At 45.5% G+C, this 25,000-nt stretch overlaps 1 protein-coding gene across 1 annotated transcript in view; it reads right to left on the reverse strand.

The window, feature by feature from the left end:
• dync2h1 (dynein cytoplasmic 2 heavy chain 1) overlaps positions 1–25,000 on the reverse strand; it is a 163,782-nt gene that overhangs the window by 124,143 nt on the left and 14,639 nt on the right. Inside the window, exons 14-31 of the mRNA XM_030776669.1 lie at positions 24,188–24,349; positions 19,365–19,463; positions 18,749–18,888; positions 18,386–18,614; positions 16,437–16,564; positions 16,119–16,234; positions 15,633–15,760; positions 12,535–12,684; positions 12,166–12,371; positions 11,310–11,465; positions 10,333–10,447; positions 7,843–8,013; positions 7,235–7,617; positions 6,787–6,919; positions 6,224–6,341; positions 5,012–5,124; positions 4,773–4,886; positions 4,230–4,380 (exon numbers count right to left, since the gene is read on the reverse strand). Of these exons, the coding sequence (XP_030632529.1) occupies positions 4,230–4,380; positions 4,773–4,886; positions 5,012–5,124; positions 6,224–6,341; positions 6,787–6,919; positions 7,235–7,617; positions 7,843–8,013; positions 10,333–10,447; positions 11,310–11,465; positions 12,166–12,371; positions 12,535–12,684; positions 15,633–15,760; positions 16,119–16,234; positions 16,437–16,564; positions 18,386–18,614; positions 18,749–18,888; positions 19,365–19,463; positions 24,188–24,349 (2,812 nt within the window). The remainder of the gene's footprint in view (positions 1–4,229; positions 4,381–4,772; positions 4,887–5,011; positions 5,125–6,223; positions 6,342–6,786; positions 6,920–7,234; positions 7,618–7,842; positions 8,014–10,332; positions 10,448–11,309; positions 11,466–12,165; positions 12,372–12,534; positions 12,685–15,632; positions 15,761–16,118; positions 16,235–16,436; positions 16,565–18,385; positions 18,615–18,748; positions 18,889–19,364; positions 19,464–24,187; positions 24,350–25,000) is intronic.

The following is a 25,000-nucleotide window of genomic DNA, read 5'->3' on the forward strand; positions in this document are numbered from 1 at the left end:
CCTTCCAAGGTCTCCAGGGTTCTAAACCACACATAGGTGTATATTAAGATGTGTCAAAAGACTGGGACGTGTATTCAAAGCCATGGTCCATGCGTTAAAGGAATGGCATGTGTGCTGTGTTAAAAGGCAGATGGTGGGCATACTGTGAGAGCAGCAGCACAGAGCCGAGCCGTGCTGGTGAGAACCATCAGGAACACGCAGAGTGTGTGTGTGTGTGTGTGTGTGTGTGTGTGTGTGTGTGCGCACGCGCGTGTGTGTGTGTGTGTGAGCTGAGCTGTGCTGGTGAGAACCATCAGGAACACGCAGAGTGTGTGTGTGTGTGTGTGTGTGTGTGTGTGTGTGTGAGCTGTGCCGTGCTGGTGAGAACCATCAGGAACACGCAGAGCAAAGATGAATGGAGACATGGGAGACAGCTCCATGACTAATCACTCTGTCAATCTGCTTCTCACCTTTGCAAACCCTCTTATAGCATAATGCAGTTTTCTCCTTTAAAAACCCTCTTATAGCATAATGTAGTTTTTTCCTTTAAAAACCCTCTTATAGCATAATGCAGTTTTCTCCTTAAAAACCCTCTTATAGCATAATGCAGTTATCTCCTTTAAAAACCCTCTTATAGCATAATGCAGTTATCTCCTTTAAAAACCCTCTTATAGCATAATGCAGTTTTCTCCTTTAAAAACCCTCTTATAGCATTATGTAGTTATCTCCTTTAAAAACCCTCTTATAGCATAATGCAGTTTTCTCCTTTAAAAACCCTCTTATAGCATAATGCAGTTATCTCCTTTAAAAACCCTCTTATAGCATAATGCAGTTATCTCCTTTAAAAACCCTCTTATAGCATAATGCAGTTATCTCCTTTAAAAACCCTCTTATAGCATAATGCAGTTTTCTCCTTTAAAAACCCTCTTATAGCATAATGCAGTTTTCTCCTTTAAAAACCCTTAATGCAGTTTTCTCCTTTAAAAACCCTTAATGCAGTGTTCTCCTTTAAAAACCCTTAATGCAGTTTTCTCCTTTAAAAACCCTTAATGCAGTGTTCTCCTTTAAAAACCCTTAATGCAGTTTTCTCCTTTAAAAACCCTTAATGCAGTGTTCTCCTTTAAAAACCCTTAATGCAGTGTTCTCCTTTAAAAACCCTTAATGCAGTGTTCTCCTTTAAAAACCCTTAATGCAGTGTTCTCCTTTAAAAACCCTTAATGCAGTGTTCTCCTTTAAAAACCCTTAATGCAGTTTTCTCCTTTAAAAACCCTTAATGCAGTGTTCTCCTTTAAAAACCCTTAATGCAGTTTTCTCCTTTAAAAACCCTTAATGCAGTGTTCTCCTTTAAAAACCCTTAATGCAGTGTTCTCCTTTAAAAACCCTTAATGCAGTGTTCTCCTTTAAAAACCCTTAATGCAGTTTTCTCCTTTAAAAACCCTTAATGCAGTTTTCTCCTTTAAAAACCCTTAATGCAGTTTTCTCCTTTAAAAACCCTTAATGTAGTTTTCTCCTTTAAAGACCCTTAATGCAGTGTTCTCCTTTAAAGACCCTTAATGCAGTGTTCTCCTTTAAAAACCCTTAATGCAGTGTTCTCCTTTAAAAACCCTTAATGCAGTGTTCTCCTTTAAAAACCCTTAATGCAGTGTTCTCCTTTAAAAACCCTTAATGCAGTGTTCTCCTTTAAAAACCCTTAATGCAGTTTTCTCCTTTAAAAACCCTTAATGCAGTTTTCTCCTTTAAAAACCCTTAATGCAGTGTTCTCCTTTAAAAACCCTTAATGCAGTGTTCTCCTTTAAAGACCCTTAATGCAGTTTTCTCCTTTAAAAACCCTTAATGCAGTGTTCTCCTTTAAAAACCCTTAATGCAGTGTTCTCCTTTAAAAACCCTTAATGCAGTGTTCTCCTTTAAAAACCCTTAATGCAGTGTTCTCCTTTAAAGACCCTTAATGCAGTTTTCTCCTTTAAAAACCCTTAATGCAGTGTTCTCCTTTAAAAACCCTTAATGCAGTGTTCTCCTTTAAAAACCCTTAATGCAGTGTTCTCCTTTAAAAACCCTTAATGCAGTGTTCTCCTTTAAAAACCCTTAATGCAGTTTTCTCCTTTAAAAACCCTTAATGTAGTTTTCTCCTTTAAAAACCCTTAATGCAGTTTTCTCCTTTAAAAACCCTTAATGCAGTGTTCTCCTTTAAAGACCCTTAATGCAGTGTTCTCCTTTAAAAACCCTTAATGCAGTTTTCTCCTTTAAAAACCCTTAATGCAGTGTTCTCCTTTAAAAACCCTTAATGCAGTGTTCTCCTTTAAAAACCCTTAATGCAGTGTTCTCCTTTAAAGACCCTTAACGCAGTGTTCTCCTTTAAAAACCCTTAATGCAGTGTTCTCCTTTAAAGACCCTTAACGCAGTGTTCTCCTTTAAAAACCCTTAATGCCGTTTCGGTGAATCAGTGGGGCTGTGTTTGCAGAGCAGCCCGTCTCTTTGGAGTCTCATTTTGCCTGCAGTCATTTAATTAGCCTGACGATTACTCTCCAAAAGCTCCTTAAATATTTAACTCTCTGTGTCTGGGGACGCCTGCACCCTTCAGCATTCACATCAGTCTTTCAACAAAACAATGAGGCTCAAAGTAATGACATTACCAACATTCACATCCAAGTCTCGCTATCAAACTGGCAATAAGATAAAAGACAACAAACACACATTAGCAGAGCTGTAGTCAAGACCACCTTCGAGTCCAAGACTAAGACCAGTCAAGACCGAATCAAGACCGAATCAAGACCGAGTCGAGACTGAGTCGAGTCCAAACGAGAGAGATTCAGGCACGTAGGGAACCGACAGGCCTGACGGGCCTAGGCCCTACAGAAAGATACATGGGCCCCCCCCGAGTTGGGATTGAATTATTTAATACTAAAAAAATAATATGTTATAGTTTCTAAAACTGGTTGATAATATCACTAAAATATCATCACAAACACTCCTGAAATAAAGAAAATGTGTGCTAATTTTCTATTAGTATAATGCGTGATGACATCTGCATTAGTCAATTGACAAGTTTGGTTTTGACTTTGTAGTGATGCTGGTTTCATAGTTCCAGCGATGTAAACCTTCAACAGGAGATAGCAGCTGGTTCTCCACCCAAAACGCATTCGCGTATTTTAAGCGCATTCATGAAAATTTGGCTAAGGAAATGTCTGTGCAAATTTCCATCAGCTGTGTTATGCGGATTAAAAATGTACACTCTCCTCATGGCGAGAGGAGTTGTGATCAGCCGTGCGTTTAAAGCTCGTCTAGGACAACCTTAATGGAAATACGTGTTAAAATCGCAACAAAACCTTCGTTGATGCCATTGAACCTGTTTCTGTCAACCAGTATTACTTTACCCTACCCGTAATCACCTCTTTCCAGTGAAAAAATTTCTTATGCGACTTAAAAAATTTGATGCAAAGTTTAAGCGATCATTTGCATTAAACAGTTGGATGGAAACCCAGCTAGTTTTGTGTCATGATCATGTTGTGCGTTTGTTGTGACAGGTCGTGCGTTATACGCCACTTCTGGTTAAAGCGTGCTTGATGGATAAAGATGCGGTGGTATTTTGTGGTTTGCCACATATTCCGTTTCAATGCAAACAAATAAACAGAAGACTGGACTGGCTTGGTTCTTGAGTATGCTACAGTTGCGATACGGGGTGTCTGACCTGTCATTCAGTTCAGCAGTAGGCTAAAAAGCATGTGTAGGCTAGTGATGGACTGTGAGTGAGGCGGCCAATGTCATTGCCCGTTCTAGATGGATTATGAATTAATTAGACCAATGTCCATTTTCTGAACAAGCTCGTTAATCAATGATTTTGTTTTGAAGGAGGAGTTACTTGGAAAAAAAAAAACATTTTTTGAAGGCAGCTGGACTCGGTTGAGACCAACTAGAATATTTGGCGAGACCAATGGCCAAGACTGAGACAAGTCCAAGTGCAAATACCAACGAGTCCAAGACGAGTCTCAGACAGTGGAAAAAATGTCGAGTCTGAGCCTGGACTCGAGTACCACAGCCCTGCATAGTGGTGCTGCACATATATAGATACGCACGCAAAAAAACGCATCCACACACACAAATACAAACTCACACACGTAAACAAACAGGTGTGAACTAGAAAAGTGAGAGTTGCAAAAGAAAATGACATTAGAAGTTTAAAGACTGAGTGATAACACAGAGAGAGCTCTTGTCCTGAACAATCATTCACAGTCTAATATCCCAAACCCACAGACCTGTGCTCCCTGGCTCCTCTGGACTGGTCTCTACACTGGTGTAGTGCTCCAGTTTGGCCATCAGCTCCACCTCCAGCTGCTGCAGACTTTGGTGGCGTATAGCAGTCTCCACATCTGCAGTGAACTGGATCTGCTCAGCCACACACAGAACCTGACACAGGAGACAAGAATGCCCTCACTAACAGAATCCCTCACACACACATTCTCACTGCACACACTGTGCTCAGAATGAACCTCAGACTTCATTCAATCTGGATGGATGGACATATGGATGGATGGATGGATGGATGAATGGATGGGTGGATGGGTGAATGGACATATGGATGGATGGATGGATGGATGTATGGGTGAATGGATGAATGGATGGATGGATGGACATATGGATGGATGGATGGATGGATGGATGGATGAATGGATGGGTGGATGGGTGAATGGACATATGGATGGATGGATGGATGGATGGATGGATGGGTGAATGGATGAATGGATGGATGAATGGATGGATGGACATATGGATGGATGGATGGATGGATGGAGCTGTACCTGTGAAGGGTAGCGGGTCGGATCCACCTCTCCTTTCTTAGCTGCGCTCACACACTCACACAGCAGACACTGCAAAGTCTCCTTCATCTCCGTGGCGAGTTTACTCAACCACACCTAACACATACACACATACACACACACACAGACACACACAGACACACACAGACACTGAATAAAGCCAGAGTGTCACAAACAGGAGACAAATAAGTGACCTCTAATTGACCTCTGTGACCTCTGACCTCAACATCGCTAGATATGCGTATGACATTCCTCAGGGGAACGACCTCTCCCTCCAGTGACCTCATCGCTGTGATGGTGTGGCCGTTCTCGTCAAACTCCACGCTATTAATGCCTGCAACACCAAGGACACAGACACCTGAACTTCATACAAACAGCACTGAACCTCATACAAACAGCACTGAACTTCATACAAACAGCACTGAACCTCATACAAACAGCACTGAACCTCATACAAACAGCACTGAACTTCATACAAACAGCACTGAACTTCATACAAACAGGACTGAACCTCATACAAACAGGACTGAACCTGATACAAACAGCACTGAACTTCATACCAACAGCACTGAACATCATACAGCAGTGAACCTCATACAAACAGGACTGAACCTGATACAAACAGGACTGAACCTCATACAAACAGCACTGAACATCATACAGCAGTGAACCTCATACAGCACTGAACCTCATACAAACAGCACTGAACATCATACAAGCAGGACTGAACCTCATACAAACAGCACTGAACATCATACAAGCAGGACTGAACATCATACAAACAGGACTGAACCTCGTACAAACAGCACTGAACATCATACAAGCAGGACTGAACCTCATACAAACAGGACTGAACCTCATACAAACAGGACTGAACCTCATTCAAACAGCAGTGAACCTCATACAAACAGTACTGAACCTCATACAAGCAGGACTGAACCTCATAAAAAAAGGACTGAACTTCATACAAACAGGACTGAACCTCGTACAAACAGGACTGAACCTCATACAAACAGCACTGAACCTCATACAAACAGGACTGAATCTCATACAAACAGCAGTGAACCTCATACAAACAGCACTGAACATCATACAAACAGGACTGAACCACATACAAACAGCACTGAACCTCATACAAGCAGGACTGAACCTCATAAAAAAAGGACTGAACTTCATACAAACAGGACTGAACCTCGTACAAACAGGACTGAACCTCATACAAACAGCACTGAACCTCATATAGACACGACTCCTCCTTTTAAAACCAGCATTAGATCTAATATATATGTCTACACCTGATACAAACACAACAAAATATACAAGTGATTCTCAGTGACTACAGGCAATCAACTAGTCATCTGAAATTCACTTTCAATTAAAGGAATCAACTCAACACAATTTGGTGAGAGTGTGTGTGTGTGTGTGAATCTCACCAGCGAACAGTTTTTTCAGATGTGACTGGATGACAATCGGGTTAGTGGCCTGGCCCAGTATCTCCAGTAGGTCATCGTCACCAATGAAGTAAAACCTTGGGAAGGCAGACCGCTTCTCCTGCAGGGATCAGAGAGACAATCAGAGACAAGGCTTGGCTCAGACGATACGATATACTCCAGTTTTTACATATGAATACAGCGGTTTTTAAACTGGGGGATAAACAGGGTTTAGTTGTTTTAAACTGGGGGATAAACAGAGCTTAGCTGTTTTAAACTGGGGGATAAACAGAGTTTAGTTGTTTTAAACTGGGGGATAAACAGTTTTTAGTTGTTTTAAACTGGGGGATAAACAGAGCTTAGTTGTTTTAAACTGGGGGGCAAACAGAGTTTAGCTGTGTTTAAATTGAGGGATAAACAGAGTTCAGCTGTGTTTAAATTGAGAGATAAACAGAGTTTAGCTGTGTTTAAATTGAGGGATAAACAGAGTTTAGCTGTGTTTAAACTGAGGGATAAACAGAGTTTAGCTGTGTTTAAATTGAGGGATAAACAGAGTTTAGCTGTACCTCCAGAAACTGGTTGAGGGATTTCTGACAGCGCTGCAGTTGGTCCAGTAAAGTGACCAGAGAGTTTCTGATACCAGCACGAACCACCAGAGACATCACACGACTATCCCTCTGTACATCTGACATGATTGACCTGTCAAACACACACACACACGCACACACACGCACGCACACGCACGCACACGCACGCACACACACGCACACACACGCACACACACGCACATACACACACACACACGAATGCACGTGCACATGCACACACGCACATGTCCACACACACGAACGTCCACGCACACGAACATGTCCACGCACACGCACAACTCCTGGTTCAATATTTTAGCTAAGACAATTTAGTGATGCCTACATATACACACTGACTCACACGCACACACAAACACACACACACACACACTCAGTAACATCCTCCCTGTCTAACTGACACACTCACTTGAAGTCCTGGTCCACTCTCTTGAAGCGTGCCTGTTCCCTCGGCAACGCCCCGCGTCCAAAAATGGGCTCCAGGTACACCCATTTCCTCTGGATGGTGTTAAGGTTGTGCAGGTACTCGTCTAGATCTGCCAGCCTTCCCTCCCACAGAGCCACTTTATCCTCAAAGCTGTGGTAGTACGGGGAGTCTTTCAGAGACTGCAGCAGGCAGCGATTATCTCCCACCTGACTGATCATATCCCTCCATTCCCTTATCAGCCTCACACTGCTCCTCTCACTCGACACATAATCAGTCAGAGAGAAACTGGCTCCTGCTCCCCACAGCTCCAGCTCCCTCAGAGCCTCCCGAATAGACACCTCAGCCTGGGCACGGCTGTTAAGGTCCTACAGACACACAGAGAGAGAGAGAGAGAGACGGAGAGAGAGAGAGAGAGAGAGAGAGAGAGAGAGAGAGAGAGACGAAGAGAGAGAGAGAGAGAGAGAGAGGTGAAGCTGTTCGCTGCATCACTGTTTGTATTGTGTACCTTGAGCTACAAAGTAATATCGATGACGGTGTGTGTAGGTAAGCAGTGCACACGTGTGTGTGTGTGCGTGAGTTTAAGTGTGTACCTTAAGCTCCATGGCTTTATCGATGATGGTGTGAGTGACGTTAAGCAGATCTCTGAAGAGTAGACGCTCCAGTGTGGTTCCTCTGGGTAATCCCAACAATCGGAACACATCACACCAGTGATCCTGAGACAGGTGTTCTCCACGCACATACTTCAACACAGGAACCAAACTCTACAACACGCACGCACACACACACACACACACACACACACACATACACACACACACACACACACACATACAGCACAGAAACACATCACACACACCACACAGACAATCTACAGTTTACAAATGTCAAGCAGTCACACCTACAGTCATTAACACCGTAACTAACACACACATACACAAACACACCTTAAGGCCAGGTTATACCTCTGCATAGAATATATGCCGTAGGTACTGCGTAGCCACATAACCTACACCGTAACCTACGCCCTAGCCTACACCGTAACCTATGCCTTAGCTTACACCGCAACCTACGCCCTAGCCTACACCGTACACCGTGGCCTACGCGTTAGCCTACACCGTAACCTACGCCCTAACCTACACCGTAACCTACACCCTAGCCTACACCGTAACCTACGCCCTAGCCTACACCGTAACCTACACCCTAGCTTACACCGTAACCTATGCCTTAACCTACACCGTAACCTACGCCCTAACCTACACCGTAACCTACGCCCTAGCCTACACCGTAACCTACGCCCTAGCTTACACCGTAACCTACGCCTTAGCCTACACCGTAACCTACGCCTTAGCCTACACCGTAACCTACGCCCTAGCCTACACCGTAACCTACGCCTTAGCCTACACCGTAAGCTACGCCTTAGCCTACACCGTAACCTGCGCCCTAGTCTACACCGTAACCTATGCCTTAGCCTACACCGTAACCTACGCCTTAGCTTACACCGTAACCTACGCCCTAGCCTACACCGTAACCTATGCCTTAGCCTACACCGTAAACTACGCCCTAGCCTACACCGTAACCTACGCCTTAGCTTACACCGTAACCTACGCCTTAGCCTACACCGCAACCTACGCCTTAGCCTACACCGTAACCTACGCCTTAGCTTACACCGTAACCTACGCCCTAGCCTACACCGTGGCCTACGCCTTAGCTTACACCATAACCTACGCCTTAGCCTACACCGTAACCTACGCCTTAGCTTACACCGTAACCTATGCCTTAGCCTACACCGTAACCTACGCCCTAGCCTACACCGTAACCTACGCCCTAGCCTACACCGTGGCCTACGCCTTAGCCTACACCGTAACCTACGCCCTAGCCTACACCGTAACCTACGCCCTAGCCTACACCGTAACCTATGCCTTAGCCTACACCGTAACCTACGCCCTAGCCTACACCGTAACCTACGCCTTAGCTTACACCGTAACCTACGCCTTAGCCTACACCGCAACCTACGCCTTAGCCTACACCGTAACCTACGCCTTAGCTTACACCGTAACCTACGCCCTAGCCTACACCGTAACCTACGCCTTAGCCTACACCGTAACCTACGCCTTAGCTTACACCGTAACCTACGCCCTAGCCTACACCGTGGCCTACGCCTTAGCTTACACCGTAACCTACGCCTTAGCCTACACCGTAACCTACGCCTTAGCTTACACCGTAACCTACGCCTTAGCCTACACCGTAACCTGCGCCCTAGCCTACACCGTAACCTACGCCCTAGCCTACACCGTGGCCTACGCCCTAGCCTACACCGTAACCTACGCCCTAGCCTACACCGTAACCTATGCCTTAGCCTACACCGTAAACTACGCCCTAGCCTACACCGTAACCTACGCCTTAGCCTACACCGTAACCTACGCCCTAGCCTACACCGTAACCTATGCCTTAGCTTACACCGTAACCTACGCCCTAGCCTACACCGTGGCCTATGCCGTAGCATACACCGTAACCTACGCCTTAGCCTACACCGTAACCTGACGCGCACATCCCAGAAATGTAACTACGCGTCGCGGCGATCAACGGCGATGCAGACGGCAACAACTGTGATTGGACCAAATCAAAGAGAGGTCAACTGAGGGGGTCTGTAAATATGTACATTTGTATGACTCTTCTTCACCACATGGCGAAGGCTGCCAGACGGCAGCAAATTCATAAGAAGAGTATTCTACAAACATCGGTTTGGACGTCACAGAATGTACAAAGAGATGGAAGAACTTCATGGACAAGTGCATTCGCCTCCGATAAAGAGTCACCGCGTCTCAGTCATTTCAGTAACAGTAACTGTTGTCCATCATTTATTACCTCCAACTCCAACATGAACCGCTCAGTTTCAGTCACCATTGTTTAAGTACAGACAGAAACTCAACACAGTGGGACAGAAACCCCACTGCTAACTAGCGTTTCTGCATGTGTGTGTATGCGTCTGTGTGCGTGTATGTGTGTGTGTGTGTGTGTGTCTGTGTCAGTGTGTCCATGTGGACATGTGTGTATGTGTGTGTGTGTGTGTGTGTATGTACCTTGTACTTGTCCACCTCTTTCTGTAGTTTGACTGACATGGTTGTGTGTTCCTTTATCTTCCTCAGTCTGTCGTGCCATGCGAACAAAAACTCCTCAAACACATGTGTCTTACCCCTGAAAAATAAACACAAACTCCTCAAACACATGTGTCTTACCCCTGAAAAATAAACACAAACTCCTCAAACACATGTGTCTTACCCCTGAAAAATAAACACAAACTCCTCAAACACATGTGTCTTACCCCTGAAAAATGAAAAATAAACTCTCCAAACAGATAGCTGTTGCGAAACACATGAGGTGTGGTGTACGTGTATGTGTTTTTGTGTTTCTGTGCGTGTGTGTGTGTGTGTGTGTGTGTGTGTGTGTTTGTGTACGTGAATGTGTATGTATGTGTGTGTGTGTGTGTGTACGTGAATGTGTACGTATATGTGCATATGTATGTGTGTGTGTGTGTATGTGTGTGTGTCTGTGTGTGTGTGTGTGTGTGTGTGTGTACTTGTACAGCTATCCCTGTGAGGACTTTAGACATTTTTGGAAAGTGAGGACATTTTGGCCGGTCCTCACTTCTTCAAAGGGCTGTTTGAGGGTGGTTATGTGTGCATGAGTGTGTATGGATGTGTGTGTATCTGTGAGAGTGTGTGTGAGTGTGTGTGTGAGTTCGTATGGATGTCTATGTGTGTGAGTGTGTGTGTGAGTATGTATATGTGTGTGTGTGTTTGCATGAGTGTGTGTATCTGTGAGAGTGTGCATGTGTGAGTGTGTGCGTGAGTATGTATACGTGTGTGTGTGTGCATGAGTATGTATACGTGTGTGTGTGTGTGCGTGAGTATGTATATGTGTGTGTGTGTGTATATGTGTGTGTGTGCGTATGTATATGTGTGTGTGTGTGTGCGTGAGTATGTATATGTGTGTGTGTGTGTATATGTGTGTGTGTGCGTATGTATATGTGTGTGTGTGTGTGTGCGTGTGCGTTTACCTGAAGGAGATCCAGTCCTGACTGGCTGTGTCCTGTAGCCCATGCTGAAACTCCTCATACAGAGCCCACATGTGAGAGGTCTCCGCCATGTCCCTCTCCACCTCACACGCCACAGAGAAATCTGGAGGAGACACGTCAAAGTGCCTACAGTCTTCACTACACACACACACACACACACACCATACATACAGGCACACACACACACACACACCATACATACAGGCACACACACACACCATACATACAGGCACACATGCATACATGTGCACACACACATACCATACATACAGGCACACACGCATACGTGTGTACACACACACCATACATACAGGCACACACACACACCATACATACAGGCACACACGCATATGTGTGCACACACACACACCATACACACAGGCACACACACACACACACACACACCATACATACAGGCACACACACACACACACACACACACCATACATACAGGCACACACACACCATACATACAGGCACACACACACACCATACATACAGGCACACATGCATACGTGTGCACACACACACACCATACACACAGGCGCACACACACACACACACACCATACACACAGGCACACACAGTGTTTATTGGTAAGTTTCACGGAGCCTTGTGAGATACAGTATTGTCACATATTCACACACATCTCCATAAACACATTCATACACACACCAGTGAGTGCTCTCTAATACAAACACACAAACACAAACACATACACACTCACACACACACACACACACACTTACATGCACACACATACACACTCACACACACATACACACACCCGCACATACACACACGCACACAAAGTGGAGACCTTTAATAATTCACATACACTAGCTTCTTGCGGATTTCCTCTAACTCCTCAAACTCAGCTCTCTTGTCTTTGATGGTTTGGACACACTGCTGCAGGGCATCATGGTCACCTGACTCGATGACATCATCACTGGGTCTGAGCTGCTCCCAGCGAGCATGGAACTTCTCCATTTCACGAAGGTACGCCTCCACCCGACCTTCAACATTTGACCTCATCACCCCAACCTATGAGAGAGGGAAAGAGGATAGGTACGAATGAACCCATGAGAGAGAGAGGAGATGTGTGTGTGCGTGTGGGGGGGTGTGTGTGTAAGTGTTTGGTGTTTTGTGAGTTTAGGGATCACTGTTTCTGTGCGTGTGTGTGTGTTTCTATGTGTGAGTACTGTACCTGTTCTTTGATCATAACTTGATGACTCTCCATCATAAGCTGAAATTTGTCCCATTTGGCAGTGAGAGAGGTGATGGAGTCCACTCCTCCACCCGCCACCACCCTCAGGAGCCTGTTCTTCTCCTCCGCCTGCTGGAACTCCTGTAGGATCTACACACACAAAACACACGGCAGCACCACTGTAATGACACTGCAACACTACAGCAGCAAGGCCAGGGTGGACGCTGTACTGTGAGGTACAGAGTGTGTGCAGTCCAATATAACATGTGAGTATTACACAGGGTAAGACAGGCAGAGTGTGTAACATGTGAGTATTACACAGGGTGAGACAGGCAGAGTGTGTAACATGTGAGTATTACACAGGGTAAGACAGGCAGAGTGTGTAACATGTGAGTATTACACAGGGTGAGACAGGCAGAGTGTGTAACATGTGAGTATTACACAGGGTGAGACAGGCAGAGTGTGTAACATGTGAGTATTACACAGGGTAAGACAGGCAGAGTGTGTAACATGTGAGTATTACACAGGGTGAGACAGGCAGAGTGCGTAACATGTGAGTATTACACAGGGTGAGACAGGCAGAGTGTGTAACATGTGAGTATTACACAGGGTGAGACAGGCAGAGTGTGTAACATGTGAGTATTACACAGGGTAAGACAGGCAGAGTGTGTAACATGTGAGTATTACACAGGGTGAGACAGGCAGAGTGTGTAACATGTGAGTATTACACAGGGTAAGACAGGCAGAGTGTGTAACATGTGAGTATTACACAGGGTGAGACAGGCAGAGTGTGTAACATGTGAGTATTACACAGGGTGAGACAGGCAGAGTGTGTAACATGTGAGTATTACACAGGGTAAGACAGGCAGAGTGTGTAACATGTGAGTATTACACAGGGTGAGACAGGCAGAGTGTGTAACATGTGAGTATTACACAGGGTGAGACAGGCAGAGTGTGTAACATGTGAGTATTACACACGGTGAGACAGGCAGAGTGTGTAACATGTGAGTATTACACAGGGTGAGACAGGCAGAGTGTGTAACATGTGAGTATTACACAGGGTGAGACAGGCAGAGTGTGTAACATGTGAGTATTACACAGGGTGAGACAGGCAGAGTGTGTAACATGTGAGTATTACACAGGGTAAGACAGGCAGAGTGTGTAACATGTGAGTATTACACAGGGTGAGACAGGCAGAGTGTGTAACATGTGAGTATTACACAGGGTGAGACAGGCAGAGTGTGTAACATGTGAGTATTACACAGGGTGAGACAGGCAGAGTGTGTAACATGTGAGTATTACACAGGGTGAGACAGGCAGAGTGTGTAACATGTGAGTATTACACAGGGTGAGACAGGCAGAGTGTGTAACATGTGAGTATTACACAGGGTAAGACAGGCAGAGTGTGTAACATGTGAGTATTACACAGGGTAAGACAGGCAGAGTGTGTAACATGTGAGTATTACACAGGGTGAGACAGGCAGAGTGTGTAACATGTGAGTATTACACAGGGTGAGACAGGCAGAGTGTGTAACATGTGAGTATTACACAGGGTGAGACAGGCAGAGTGTGTAACATGTGAGTATTACACAGGGTAAGACAGGCAGAGTGTGTAACATGTGAGTATTACACAGGGTGAGACAGGCAGAGTGTGTAACATGTGAGTATTACACAGGGTGAGACAGGCAGAGTGTGTAACATGTGAGTATTACACAGGGTAAGACAGGCAGAGTGTGTAACATGTGAGTATTACACAGGGTGAGACAGGCAGAGTGTGTAACATGTGAGTATTACACAGGGTGAGACAGGCAGAGTGTGTAACATGTGAGTATTACACGGGGTAAGACAGGCAGAGTGTGTAACATGTGAGTATTACACAGGGTGAGACAGGCAGAGTGTGTAACATGTGAGTATTACACAGGGTAAGACAGGCAGAGTGAGTAACATGTGAGTATTACACAGGGTAAGACAGGCAGAGTGTGTAACATGTGAGTATTACACAGGGTAAGACAGGCAGAGTGTGTAACATGTGAGTATTACACAGGGTAAGACAGACAGAGTGTGTAACATGTGAGTATTACACATTCTATTCATCAAACTTGCCTCTCACTCTTCCAAAAAAGGCTTAGGTCTCAGAGACAGCACCACTGTATGCTGACTGAAATAGTTTAATTGACATTTTGTTTCACTGAAATGTGGAAACACTGCCAGTGTGGAGGCTGTTTGTTTACACAGGAAATTTGATGTTTATTTTTGGTTAAAAATAGCTTCCTGTTATACATTTTATTTTATATTCATATTATCATTTATATTTTATTTTGTAACAACCAGAGCGCATCTGATGAAAATAAAACCGTCTTCAAATTCATTATACTTTGATGGTAACTGTTATTTCTATGGTAGAATACTGCCTTACTAAGTACTTGTATCGGTATTCTGTATCGGCAAGTACACAAATATAAGTACTCGTACTCAGTCTGAGAAAAGCGGTATCGGTGCATCTGTGGTCATTTCTGTGTTTTATAGGGAGTGAGACAGGCAGTGAGTACAGTGTAATTTCTGTGTTGTACAGGGATTGAGACAGGCAGTGAGTATAGTGTAATTTTCTGTGTTGTACAGGGATTGAGACAGGCAGTGAGTACAGTGTAATTTCTGTGTTGTATAGGGAGTGAGACAGGCAGTGTGTGCATTGCTATATGTGCATTGTAGTTTCTGTTCAATAGGTCTCTGTGTCAGCATTTGGTTGCGTCATTTACAGAGAGTGCGACAGGTTTGTGCACTGCAGGCTGTTGAGAGAAAGGTTTGTGTATGTCAGACGTTGGACCTGTATTTGCCTATGTCAGACGTTGGACCTGTATTTGTGTATGTCAGACTTTGGACCTGTATTTGCGTATGTCAGACTTTGGACCTGTATTTGCGTATGTCAGACTTTGGACCTGTATTTGCCTATGCCAGACGTTGGACCTGTATTTGGCTGTAGACAGATATATAAAGGTTTGTGTACCTTGTGTTTCTGTGTCTGTAGTTGGCTGTGAGACAGGTTTTTGTATGTCAGGTTTGTGTGTGTCTGTAGTTGGCTGTGAGACAGGTTTTTGTACCTCAGGTTTCTGTGCGTGTAGTTGGCTGTGCTTGGCATTGGCCTCTCCGATTTGTTCGATACTGTCTGGTCGAGTGGACAGAATCTCCATGGCCTCAGTCACAAACACATCAATGGCCTGAGTGTGCGCTGGACACAGAGAGAGAGAAACGAAGAGAGAAAGAGGAAGAGGTAAGAGGCAGTGGTGGTGTGAGTGAGACACCAGCAGGTGGCAGTGTTGCATTAGACTCACGCCAAAGTCAAATATATGAGTTTAATCTGTCTGTAGACACCAGTTTGGAATGGCTGTGAACCCTGAGAGACTGAGAGTGAGGGAGAGAGAGAGGGAGAGGGAGAGAGAGAGAGAGAGAGGGGGGGGGGTGGGGGGGCACATAGAGAGACAGACAGACAGAGATGTGTGGTGTGGGTAACAGGGAGAATCATTTGTGTTGTAGTTTGTGTGTTGTATGAAGGTGGTGTTTTGTGAAGGTGGAGTGCACTGACGTACCCTGGATGGATTTTCTGAGGGAACTGAGCAGGGTGTCAAACAGGCCCTGAACTTGGTCATCTATCACAGCTTTCACAGGCTCACAGTTCACTGTGATACAGTCAACCCTCTCCACACTGGACACACACACACACACACACACACACACACACACACACAGGACAAACAGTTAGCAGTCTGCAAACACAGGTTCAGTGAGAGTGTGTGTGTGTGCGTGTGTGTATGTTTAGGTGTATGTGTGCATGCGCGTGTCTGTGTGTGTGTGTGTGTGTATGTGTATGTGTATGCGTGCGTGCGTGTGTGTGTGTGTGCATTCACCTAGGCAATCGCTCTGATTCCTTGCCCTTGACTTTGAGAGCTTTAAAGTTCCTTTCCCAGTCCTGCGCGTTCCGCAAATGTGTTTCCACCAGCTTCTCCACGTTGACCTGGCCTAACACCACCCATGGCTGAAAAGGCAAAGAGACACACAATTACAGTACCTCTAACTACACAGAAACAGACTTTTACAACACCACACACCCCTACGGAAACACAGCTATAACACACACACACCCCTACGGAAACACAGCTATAACACTCACACACACACACACACACCCCTACAGAAACACAGCTATAACACACACACACACCCCTACAGAAACACAGCTATAACACACACACACACCCCTACAGAAACACAGCTATAACACACACACACACCCCTACAGAAACACAGCTATAACACACACACACACCCCTACAGAAACACAGTTATAACACACACACCCCTACAGAAACACAGCTATAACACACACACACACCCCTACAGAATCACAGCTATAACACACACACCCCTACAGAAACACAGCTATAACACACACACACACTCCTACAGAAACACAGGTCTAAGACAGTTTAACAAGTGATCTCCTCCTGTCCTCTGTCATTCACAGCATAACTGCCTATTCCACTGTCATTCACAGCATAACTGCCTATTCCACTGTCATTCACAGCATAACTGCCTATTCCACTGTCATTCACAGCATAACTGCCTATTCCACTTTAATGAGCACTGACTCATAGTGGTGTAACAAACAACCTCTCAAAAGGACAGTGTTTGTTTAGTGAATTTCTGCAGTTGTAAAAACAGCAAACAAAACAGACAAAACAAACACACAAAAAATTTGGACTGAGTATCAATGACAGGTATGCTCAGTGCCAGATCATTAGGTAAGTGTGTTATCATAATTATGTAATAATTAAATATGTGCATTATTCCCAGAAATACAAGATGGGCTAGAGAGAAAGAAGGGAGAGAGAGAAACTACTCTTGTTTGGGGTTTGACAGGGACTGCAGTTAGGCTGTTCTGGAAGAGTGAAGGAGAGATTTTCCTGTGAGTGGATGGATATCTATCACATGGGGGCGTCAAGCTACGCCACACAGAACAAAACAACAACGAGATTGCAAACACAGTTACTCAGCAACAAGAAGAAAAAGAGAAAACATTAAAAATAATCTATAAAACACCAGAATGACTCACTTGTCTTGCTACTACATCAGTCTGAAAAGAGGAAACGGTTTGTGTATTGTCCTCTATTGAGTGAGCCTCTATACTCACTCTTCAAGGGAAAATTCACAACTGCCTCCTCACAATAGAAAGAGCTGCCCCACTCTGCTGACACAGACATCAGTACTTACCAGGGTTTTCCCTGGTTTACAGTTTCAGTGCACATATCCCTGCGCATCCGCACAAGTGAATACAATTCTACAACCTGTTTTTTACAGATGTGATCCTGGTCTATAGCCTACAGACCCAGTGAGAACCTGTTCTAAAGAGACCCAATGAGAACCTGGTCTATACAGACCCAGTGTGATCCTGGTCTACACAGACCCAAGGAGAACCTGGTCTATAAAGACCCAATGAGAACCTGATCTATACAGACCCAGTGTGATCCTGGTCTACACAGACCCAATGAGAACCTGGTCTATACAGACCCAATGAGAGCCTAGTCTATACAGTGAGTGAGGGCCTGGTCTATACAGACTCAGTGAGAGCCTGGTCTATACAGACCCAATGAGAACCAGGTCTATACAGACCCAATGAGAACCGGGTCTATACAGACCCAATGAGAACTGGGTCTATAGAGACCCAATGAGAACCGGGTCTATAGAGACCCAATGAGAACCGGGTCTATAGAGAGACCTTTTCCACACTCCCTCATCACACTGCCCCATCACGCCCAGAAATGAAACCCTGGTATAGAAACGCTGAAGTTTGCCTGACCTTGAATGCGTCCTGTACGAGAAGCAGTCTGCTGAAAAGCTCCTCGGCTTTGGTGTAGACCGTGAGGAAGCCGCCGGCGTTCCTGTCAATCATCTGACTGAACATGGGCTCCTCTCCGACCTCACACACCCCTCTGAACTGGTTTGGGATGGATATAAACCTCTTCATTTCTCTGTAATATCGCGCACGCACCTCCTCAAACGACGGTCTGAACTGTAGACGGCCCTGTCTGAACACACAAAACAACACACACATTCACGCAGAATCACACACACGCACACACACAGAGAGAGAGGAGGTGAAGAAACAGAGGATAGGAGGGGGTACTGTGGGAGAGAGAGGGAGAGTGAAAACGGGTCTGACTTGAACGTGAGGTCGATGTTAATCTCAGGGAGGTTTCTGTTGAGGTTCTCCAGTCCGAGCTGGTACTGGTGCTCCAGAGCCTTATACAGCTGATGGTTCCAGTGCTGTCGCCAAGCACGCATGTCACCACTGCCAAAGCCCTGAGAAACACAGGCCGCGTCTTTATCGCAGTATAGCACTGCTCACAGAAATGTATCATTCATAAAACTGCTCCGTGTGTGTGTGACTTTGTGTGTGTGTGTGTGTGTCTGTGTGTGTCCGTGTGTGTGTGTGTGTGTGTGTGTGTGTCTGTGTGTGTGTCTGCGTGTCTGTCTTCGTGTGTGTCTGTGTGTGTGTCTGCGTGTCTGTCTGTGTGTGTGTGTGTGTGTGTGTGTGTGTCTGTGTGAGTCTGTGTCTGTGTGTCTGTCTGTATCTGTGTGTGTGTGTGTGTGTGTGTCTGTGTGTGTGTCTGTGTGTGTGTCTGTGTGTGTGTGTGTGTGTGTGTCTGTGTGTGTGTCTGTGTGTGTGTGTGTCTGTGTGCGTCTGTGTCTGTCTGTGTGTGTCTGTGTGTGTGTGTGTGTGTTTATGTCTGTGTGTGTGTGTGTGTGTGTGTTTATGTCTGTGTGTGTGTCTGTACCTGAGACTCCAGTGTGGTGAATCCCAGTCTGAGTTCCTGCAGTCCGTCTTTCCAGCGCTGCTGCTGTCTCAGCAAGTCAACATTGATCAGTGACAGCACCTGCCAAGGCCAAAGCTCTCATCAGGAACAACGACCAGAGAGGAAGGCTTCCCAAATACTGTCTGTATTACGCTCTGTGTGTCTGTGGTAACTGTACTACGCTGTGTGAGTCTGTGCTGTGTGTCTGTGGTAACTGTATTAAGCTGTGTGTGTCTGTGCTGAGTGCTAACTGTATTAAGTTGTGTGTGTCTGTGGTAACTGTATTACGCCGTGTGTGTCTGTGCTGTGTGTCTGTGGTAACTGTATTACGCTGTGTGTGTCTGTGCTGTGTGTCTGTGGTAACTGTATTACACTGTGTGTGTCTGTGGTAACTGTACTACGCTGTGTGTGTCTGTGCTGTGTGTCTGTGGTAACTGTATTAAGCTGTGTGTGTCTGTGCTGTGTGTCTGTGGTAAATGTATTAAGCTGTGTGTGTCTGTGCTGAGTGCTAACTGTATTAAGTTGTGTGTGTCTGTGGTAACTGTATTACGCCGTGTGTGTCTGTGCTGTGTGTCTGTGGTAACTGTACTACGCTGTGTGTGTCTGTGCTGTGTGTCTGTGGTAACAGTACTACGCTGTGTGTGTCTGTGCTGAGTGTCTGTGGTAACTGTATTACGCTGTGTGTGTCTGTGCTGAGTGTCTGTGGTAACTGTACTACGCTGTGTGTGTCTGTGGTAACTGTATTGCGCTGTGTGTGTCTGTGCTGTGTGTCTGTGGTAAATGTATTAAGCTGTGTGTGTCTGTGCTGAGTGCTAACTGTATTAAGTTGTGTGTGTCTGTGGTAACTGTATTACGCCGTGTGTGTCTGTGCTGTGTGTCTGTGGTAACTGTATTACGCTCTGTGTGTCTGTGGTAACTGTATTACGCTGTGTGTGTCTGTGCTGTGTGTCTGTGGTAAATGTATTAAGCTGTGTGTGTCTGTGCTGAGTGCTAACTGTATTAAGTTGTGTGTGTCTGTGGTAACTGTATTACGCTGTGTGTGTCTGTGCTGAGTGCTAGCTGTATTACGCTGCATATGTGTGTGGTAACTGTGTGTGTGTGTCTGCGCTGTGTGTCTGTTCTGTGTGTCTGTGGTAACTGTATTAAGCTGAGTGTGTCTGTGGTAACTGTATTAAATTGAGTGTGTCTGTGGTGACTGGTTTAAGCTGAGTGTGTCTGTGGTGACTGGTTTAAGCTGAGTGTGTCTGTGGTGACTGGTTTAAGTTGAGTGTGTCTGTGGTGACTGGTTTAAGTTGAGTGTGTCTGTGGTGACTGGTTTAAGTTGAGTGTGTCTGTGGTAACTGTATTAAGCTGAGTGTGTCTGTGGTGACTGTATTAAATTGAGTGTGTCTGTGGTGACTGGTTTAAGCTGAGTGTGTCTGTGGTGACTGGTTTAAGCTGAGTGTGTCTGTGGTGACTGGTTTAAGTTGAGTGTGTCTGTGGTGACTGGTTTAAGTTGAGTGTGTCTGTGGTAACTGTATTAGGCTGAGTGTGTCTGTGGTAACTGTATTAGGCTGAGTGTGTCTGTGGTGACTGGTTTAAGTTGAGTGTGTCTGTGGTGACTAGTTTAAGCTGAGTGTGTCTGTGGTGACTGGTTTAAGTTGAGTGTGTCTGTGGTGACTGGTTTAAGCTGAGTGTGTCTGTGGTAACTGTATTAAGCTGAGTGTGTCTGTTGTGACTGGTTTAAGCTGAGTGTGTCTGTGGTGACTGGTTTAAGTTGAGTGTGTCTGTGGTAACTGTATTAAGCTGAGTGTGTCTGTGGTGACTGGTTTAAGCTGAGTGTGTCTGTGGTGACTGGTTTAAGTTGAGTGTGTCTGTGGTGACTGGTTTAAGTTGAGTGTGTCTGTGGTAACTGTATTAAGCTGAGTGTGTCTGTGGTGACTGGTTTAAGTTGAGTGTGTCTGTGGTGACTGGTTTAAGTTGAGTGTGTCTGTGGTAACTGTATTAAGCTGAGTGTGTCTGTGGTGACTGGTTTAAGCTGAGTGTGTCTGTGGTGACTGGTTTAAGTTGAGTGTGTCTGTGGTGACTGGTTTAAGTTGAGTGTGTCTGTGGTAACTGTATTAAGCTGAGTGTGTCTGTGGTGACTGGTTTAAGTTGAGTGTGTCTGTGGTGACTGGTTTAAGTTGAGTGTGTCTGTGGTGACTGGTTTAAGTTGAGTGTGTCTGTGGTAACTGTATTAAGCTGAGTGTGTCTGTGGTGACTGGTTTAAGTTGAGTGTGTCTGTGGTGACTGGTTTAAGCTGAGTGTGTCTGTGGTGACTGGTTTAAGTTGAGTGTGTCTGTGGTGACTGGTTTAAGCTGAGTGTGTCTGTGGTGACTGGTTTAAGTTGAGTGTGTCTGTGGTGACTGGTGTAAGCTGAGTGTGTCTGTGGTGACTGGTTTAAGTTGAGTGTGTCTGTGGTAACTGTATTAAGCTGAGTGTGTCTGTGGTGACTGGTTTAAGTTGAGTGTGTCTGTGGTGACTGGTTTAAGTTGAGTGTGTCTGTGGTGACTGGTTTAAGCTGAGTGTGTCTGTGGTGACTGGTTTAAGCTGAGTGTGTCTGTGGTGACTGGTTTAAGTTGTGTACTGTGTGTCTGTGGTAACTGGTTTAAGTTGAGTGTGTCTGTGGTGACTGGTTTAAGTTGAGTGTGTCTGTGGTGACTGGTTTAAGCTGAGTGTGTCTGTGGTGACTGGTTTAAGCTGAGTGTGTCTGTGGTGACTGGTTTAAGTTGAGTGTGTCTGTGGTGACTGGTTTAAGTTGAGTGTGTCTGTGGTGACTGGTTTAAGCTGAGTGTGTCTGTGGTGACTGGTTTAAGTTGAGTGTGTCTGTGGTGACTGGTTTAAGCTGAGTGTGTCTGTGGTGACTGGTTTAAGTTGAGTGTGTCTGTGGTGACTGGTTTAAGCTGAGTGTGTCTGTGGTGACTGGTTTAAGTTGAGTGTGTCTGTGGTGACTGGTTTAAGTTGAGTGTGTCTGTGGTGACTGTATTAAGCTGAGTGTGTCTGTGGTGACTGGTTTAAGTTGAGTGTGTCTGTGGTGACTGGTTTAAGTTGAGTGTGTCTGTGGTGACTGGTTTAAGTTGAGTGTGTCTGTGGTGACTGGTTTAAGCTGAGTGTGTCTGTGGTGACTGGTTTAAGCTGAGTGTGTCTGTGGTGACTGGTTTAAGCTGAGTGTGTCTGTGGTAACTGGTTTAAGCTGAGTGTGTCTGTGGTAACTGGTTTAAGCTGAGTGTGTCTGTGGTAACTGGTTTAAGTTGAGTGTGTCTGTGCTGACTAGTTTAAGCTGAGTGTGTCTGTGGTGACTGGTTTAAGCTGAGTGTGTCTGTGGTGACTGGTTTAAGCTGAGTGTGTCTGTGGTGACTGGTTTAAGCTGAGTGTGTCTGTGGTGACTGGTTTAAGTTGAGTGTGTCTGTGGTGACTGGTTTAAGTTGAGTGTGTCTGTGGTGACTGGTTTAAGTTGAGTGTGTCTGTGGTGACTGTATTAAATTGAGTGTGTCTGTGGTGACTGGTTTAAGCTGAGTGTGTCTGTGGTGACTGGTTTAAGTTGAGTGTGTCTGTGGTAACTGGTTTAAGTTGAGTGTGTCTGTGGTAACTGGTTTAAGTTGAGTGTGTCTGTGGTGACTGGTTTAAGCTGAGTGTGTCTGTGGTGACTGGTTTAAGTTGAGTGTGTCTGTGGTGACTAGTTTAAGCTGAGTGTGTCTGTGGTAACTGGTTTAAGTTGAGTGTGTCTGTGGTGACTGGTTTAAGTTGAGTGTGTCTGTGGTAACTGTATTAAGCTGAGTGTGTCTGTGGTAACTGTATTAAGCTGAGTGCGTCTGTGGTGACTGGTTTAAGCTGAGTGTGTCTGTGGTGACTGGTTTAAGTTGAGTGTGTCTGTGGTGACTGGTTTAAGTTGAGTGTGTCTGTGGTGACTAGTTTAAGTTGAGTGTGTCTGTGGTGACTGTATTAAATTGAGTGTGTCTGTGGTGACTGGTTTAAGCTGAGTGTGTCTGTGGTGACTGGTTTAAGTTGAGTGTGTCTGTGGTGACTGGTTTAAGTTGAGTGTGTCTGTGGTGACTGGTTTAAGCTGAGTGTGTCTGTGGTAACTGTATTAAGCTGAGTGTGTCTGTGGTGACAGTTTAAGCTGAGTGTGTCTGTGGTGACTGGTTTAAGTTGAGTGTGTCTGTGGTGACTGGTTTAAGCTGAGTGTGTCTGTGGTGACTGGTTTAAGCTGAGTGTGTCTGTGGTGACTGGTTTAAGTTGAGTGTGTCTGTGGTGACTGGTTTAAGTTGAGTGTGTCTGTGGTGACTGGTTTAAGCTGAGTGTGTCTGTGGTGACTGGTTTAAGCTGAGTGTGTCTGTGGTGACTGGTTTAAGCTGAGTGTGTCTGTGGTGACTGGTTTAAGTTGAGTGTGTCTGTGGTAACTGTATTAAGCTGAGTGTGTCTGTGCTGACTGGTTTAAGTTGAGTGTGTCTGTGGTGACTGGTTTAAGCTGAGTGTGTCTGTGGTGACTGGTTTAAGCTGAGTGTGTCTGTGGTGACTGGTTTAAGTTGAGTGTGTCTGTGGTAACTGTATTAAGCTGAGTGTGTCTGTGGTGACTGTATTAAGCTGAGTGTGTCTGTGGTGACTGGTGTAAGCTGAGTGTGTCTGTGGTGACTGTATTAAGCTGAGTGTGTCTGTGGTGACTGGTTTAAGTTGAGTGTGTCTGTGGTGACTGGTTTAAGTTGTGCGCTGTGTGTTTGGACTGAGAACTATGGAGAACAGGAGGAGAAGTCTCTCCAAGAGAAACCACAGGTTAAAGGTCAAGGCACCTTCTCAGTAAAGTCCACGTGCCACTTGCGGAGTTTTCGGTTTTCCGTGGAGAGACGTTCTGCGGCAGTCTGCAGTTTTCCGATATACAGCTCCAGCTCTTTAGGATTATCCCAGGTGATCTGGACTTTTCCAGCTGAATCCCGTGTCTGGGAGCGAGGACCCTGCTGCAGAGAGGCATAAACAAATGCTCTCAGGCCACCAGCAGTCTCACACACTGCTCACACACTGGACACACACTGCTCACACACTGGACACACACTGCTCACACACTGGACACACACTGGACACACACTGCTCACACACTGCTCACACACTGGACACACACTGGACACACACTGCTCACACACTGGACACACACTGCTCACACACTGGACACACACTGCTCACAGACTGGACACACACTGGACACACACTGCTCACACACTGCTCACACACTGGACACACACTGGACACACACTGGACACACACTGCTCACACACTGGACACACACTGGACACACACTGCTCACACACTGGACACACACTGGACACACACTGCTCACACACTGGACACACACTGCTCACACACTGCTCACACACTGGACACACACTGGACACACTGCACACCAGAATAGTCACACTGTCAGTCATTGAACTGTACCAGTACAGACCAGAACACTCACACTGTCAGTCATCAAACTGTACCAGTACAGACCAGAACACTCACACTGTCAGTCATCAAACTGTACCAGTACACACCAGAAGAGTCACACTGTCAGTCATCAAACTGTACCAGTACAGACCAGAACACTCACACTGTCAGTCATCAAACTG

This window comes from Chanos chanos, chromosome 6, assembly GCF_902362185.1.
Source record: "Chanos chanos chromosome 6, fChaCha1.1, whole genome shotgun sequence".
NCBI lineage: Eukaryota > Metazoa > Chordata > Actinopteri > Gonorynchiformes > Chanidae > Chanos > Chanos chanos.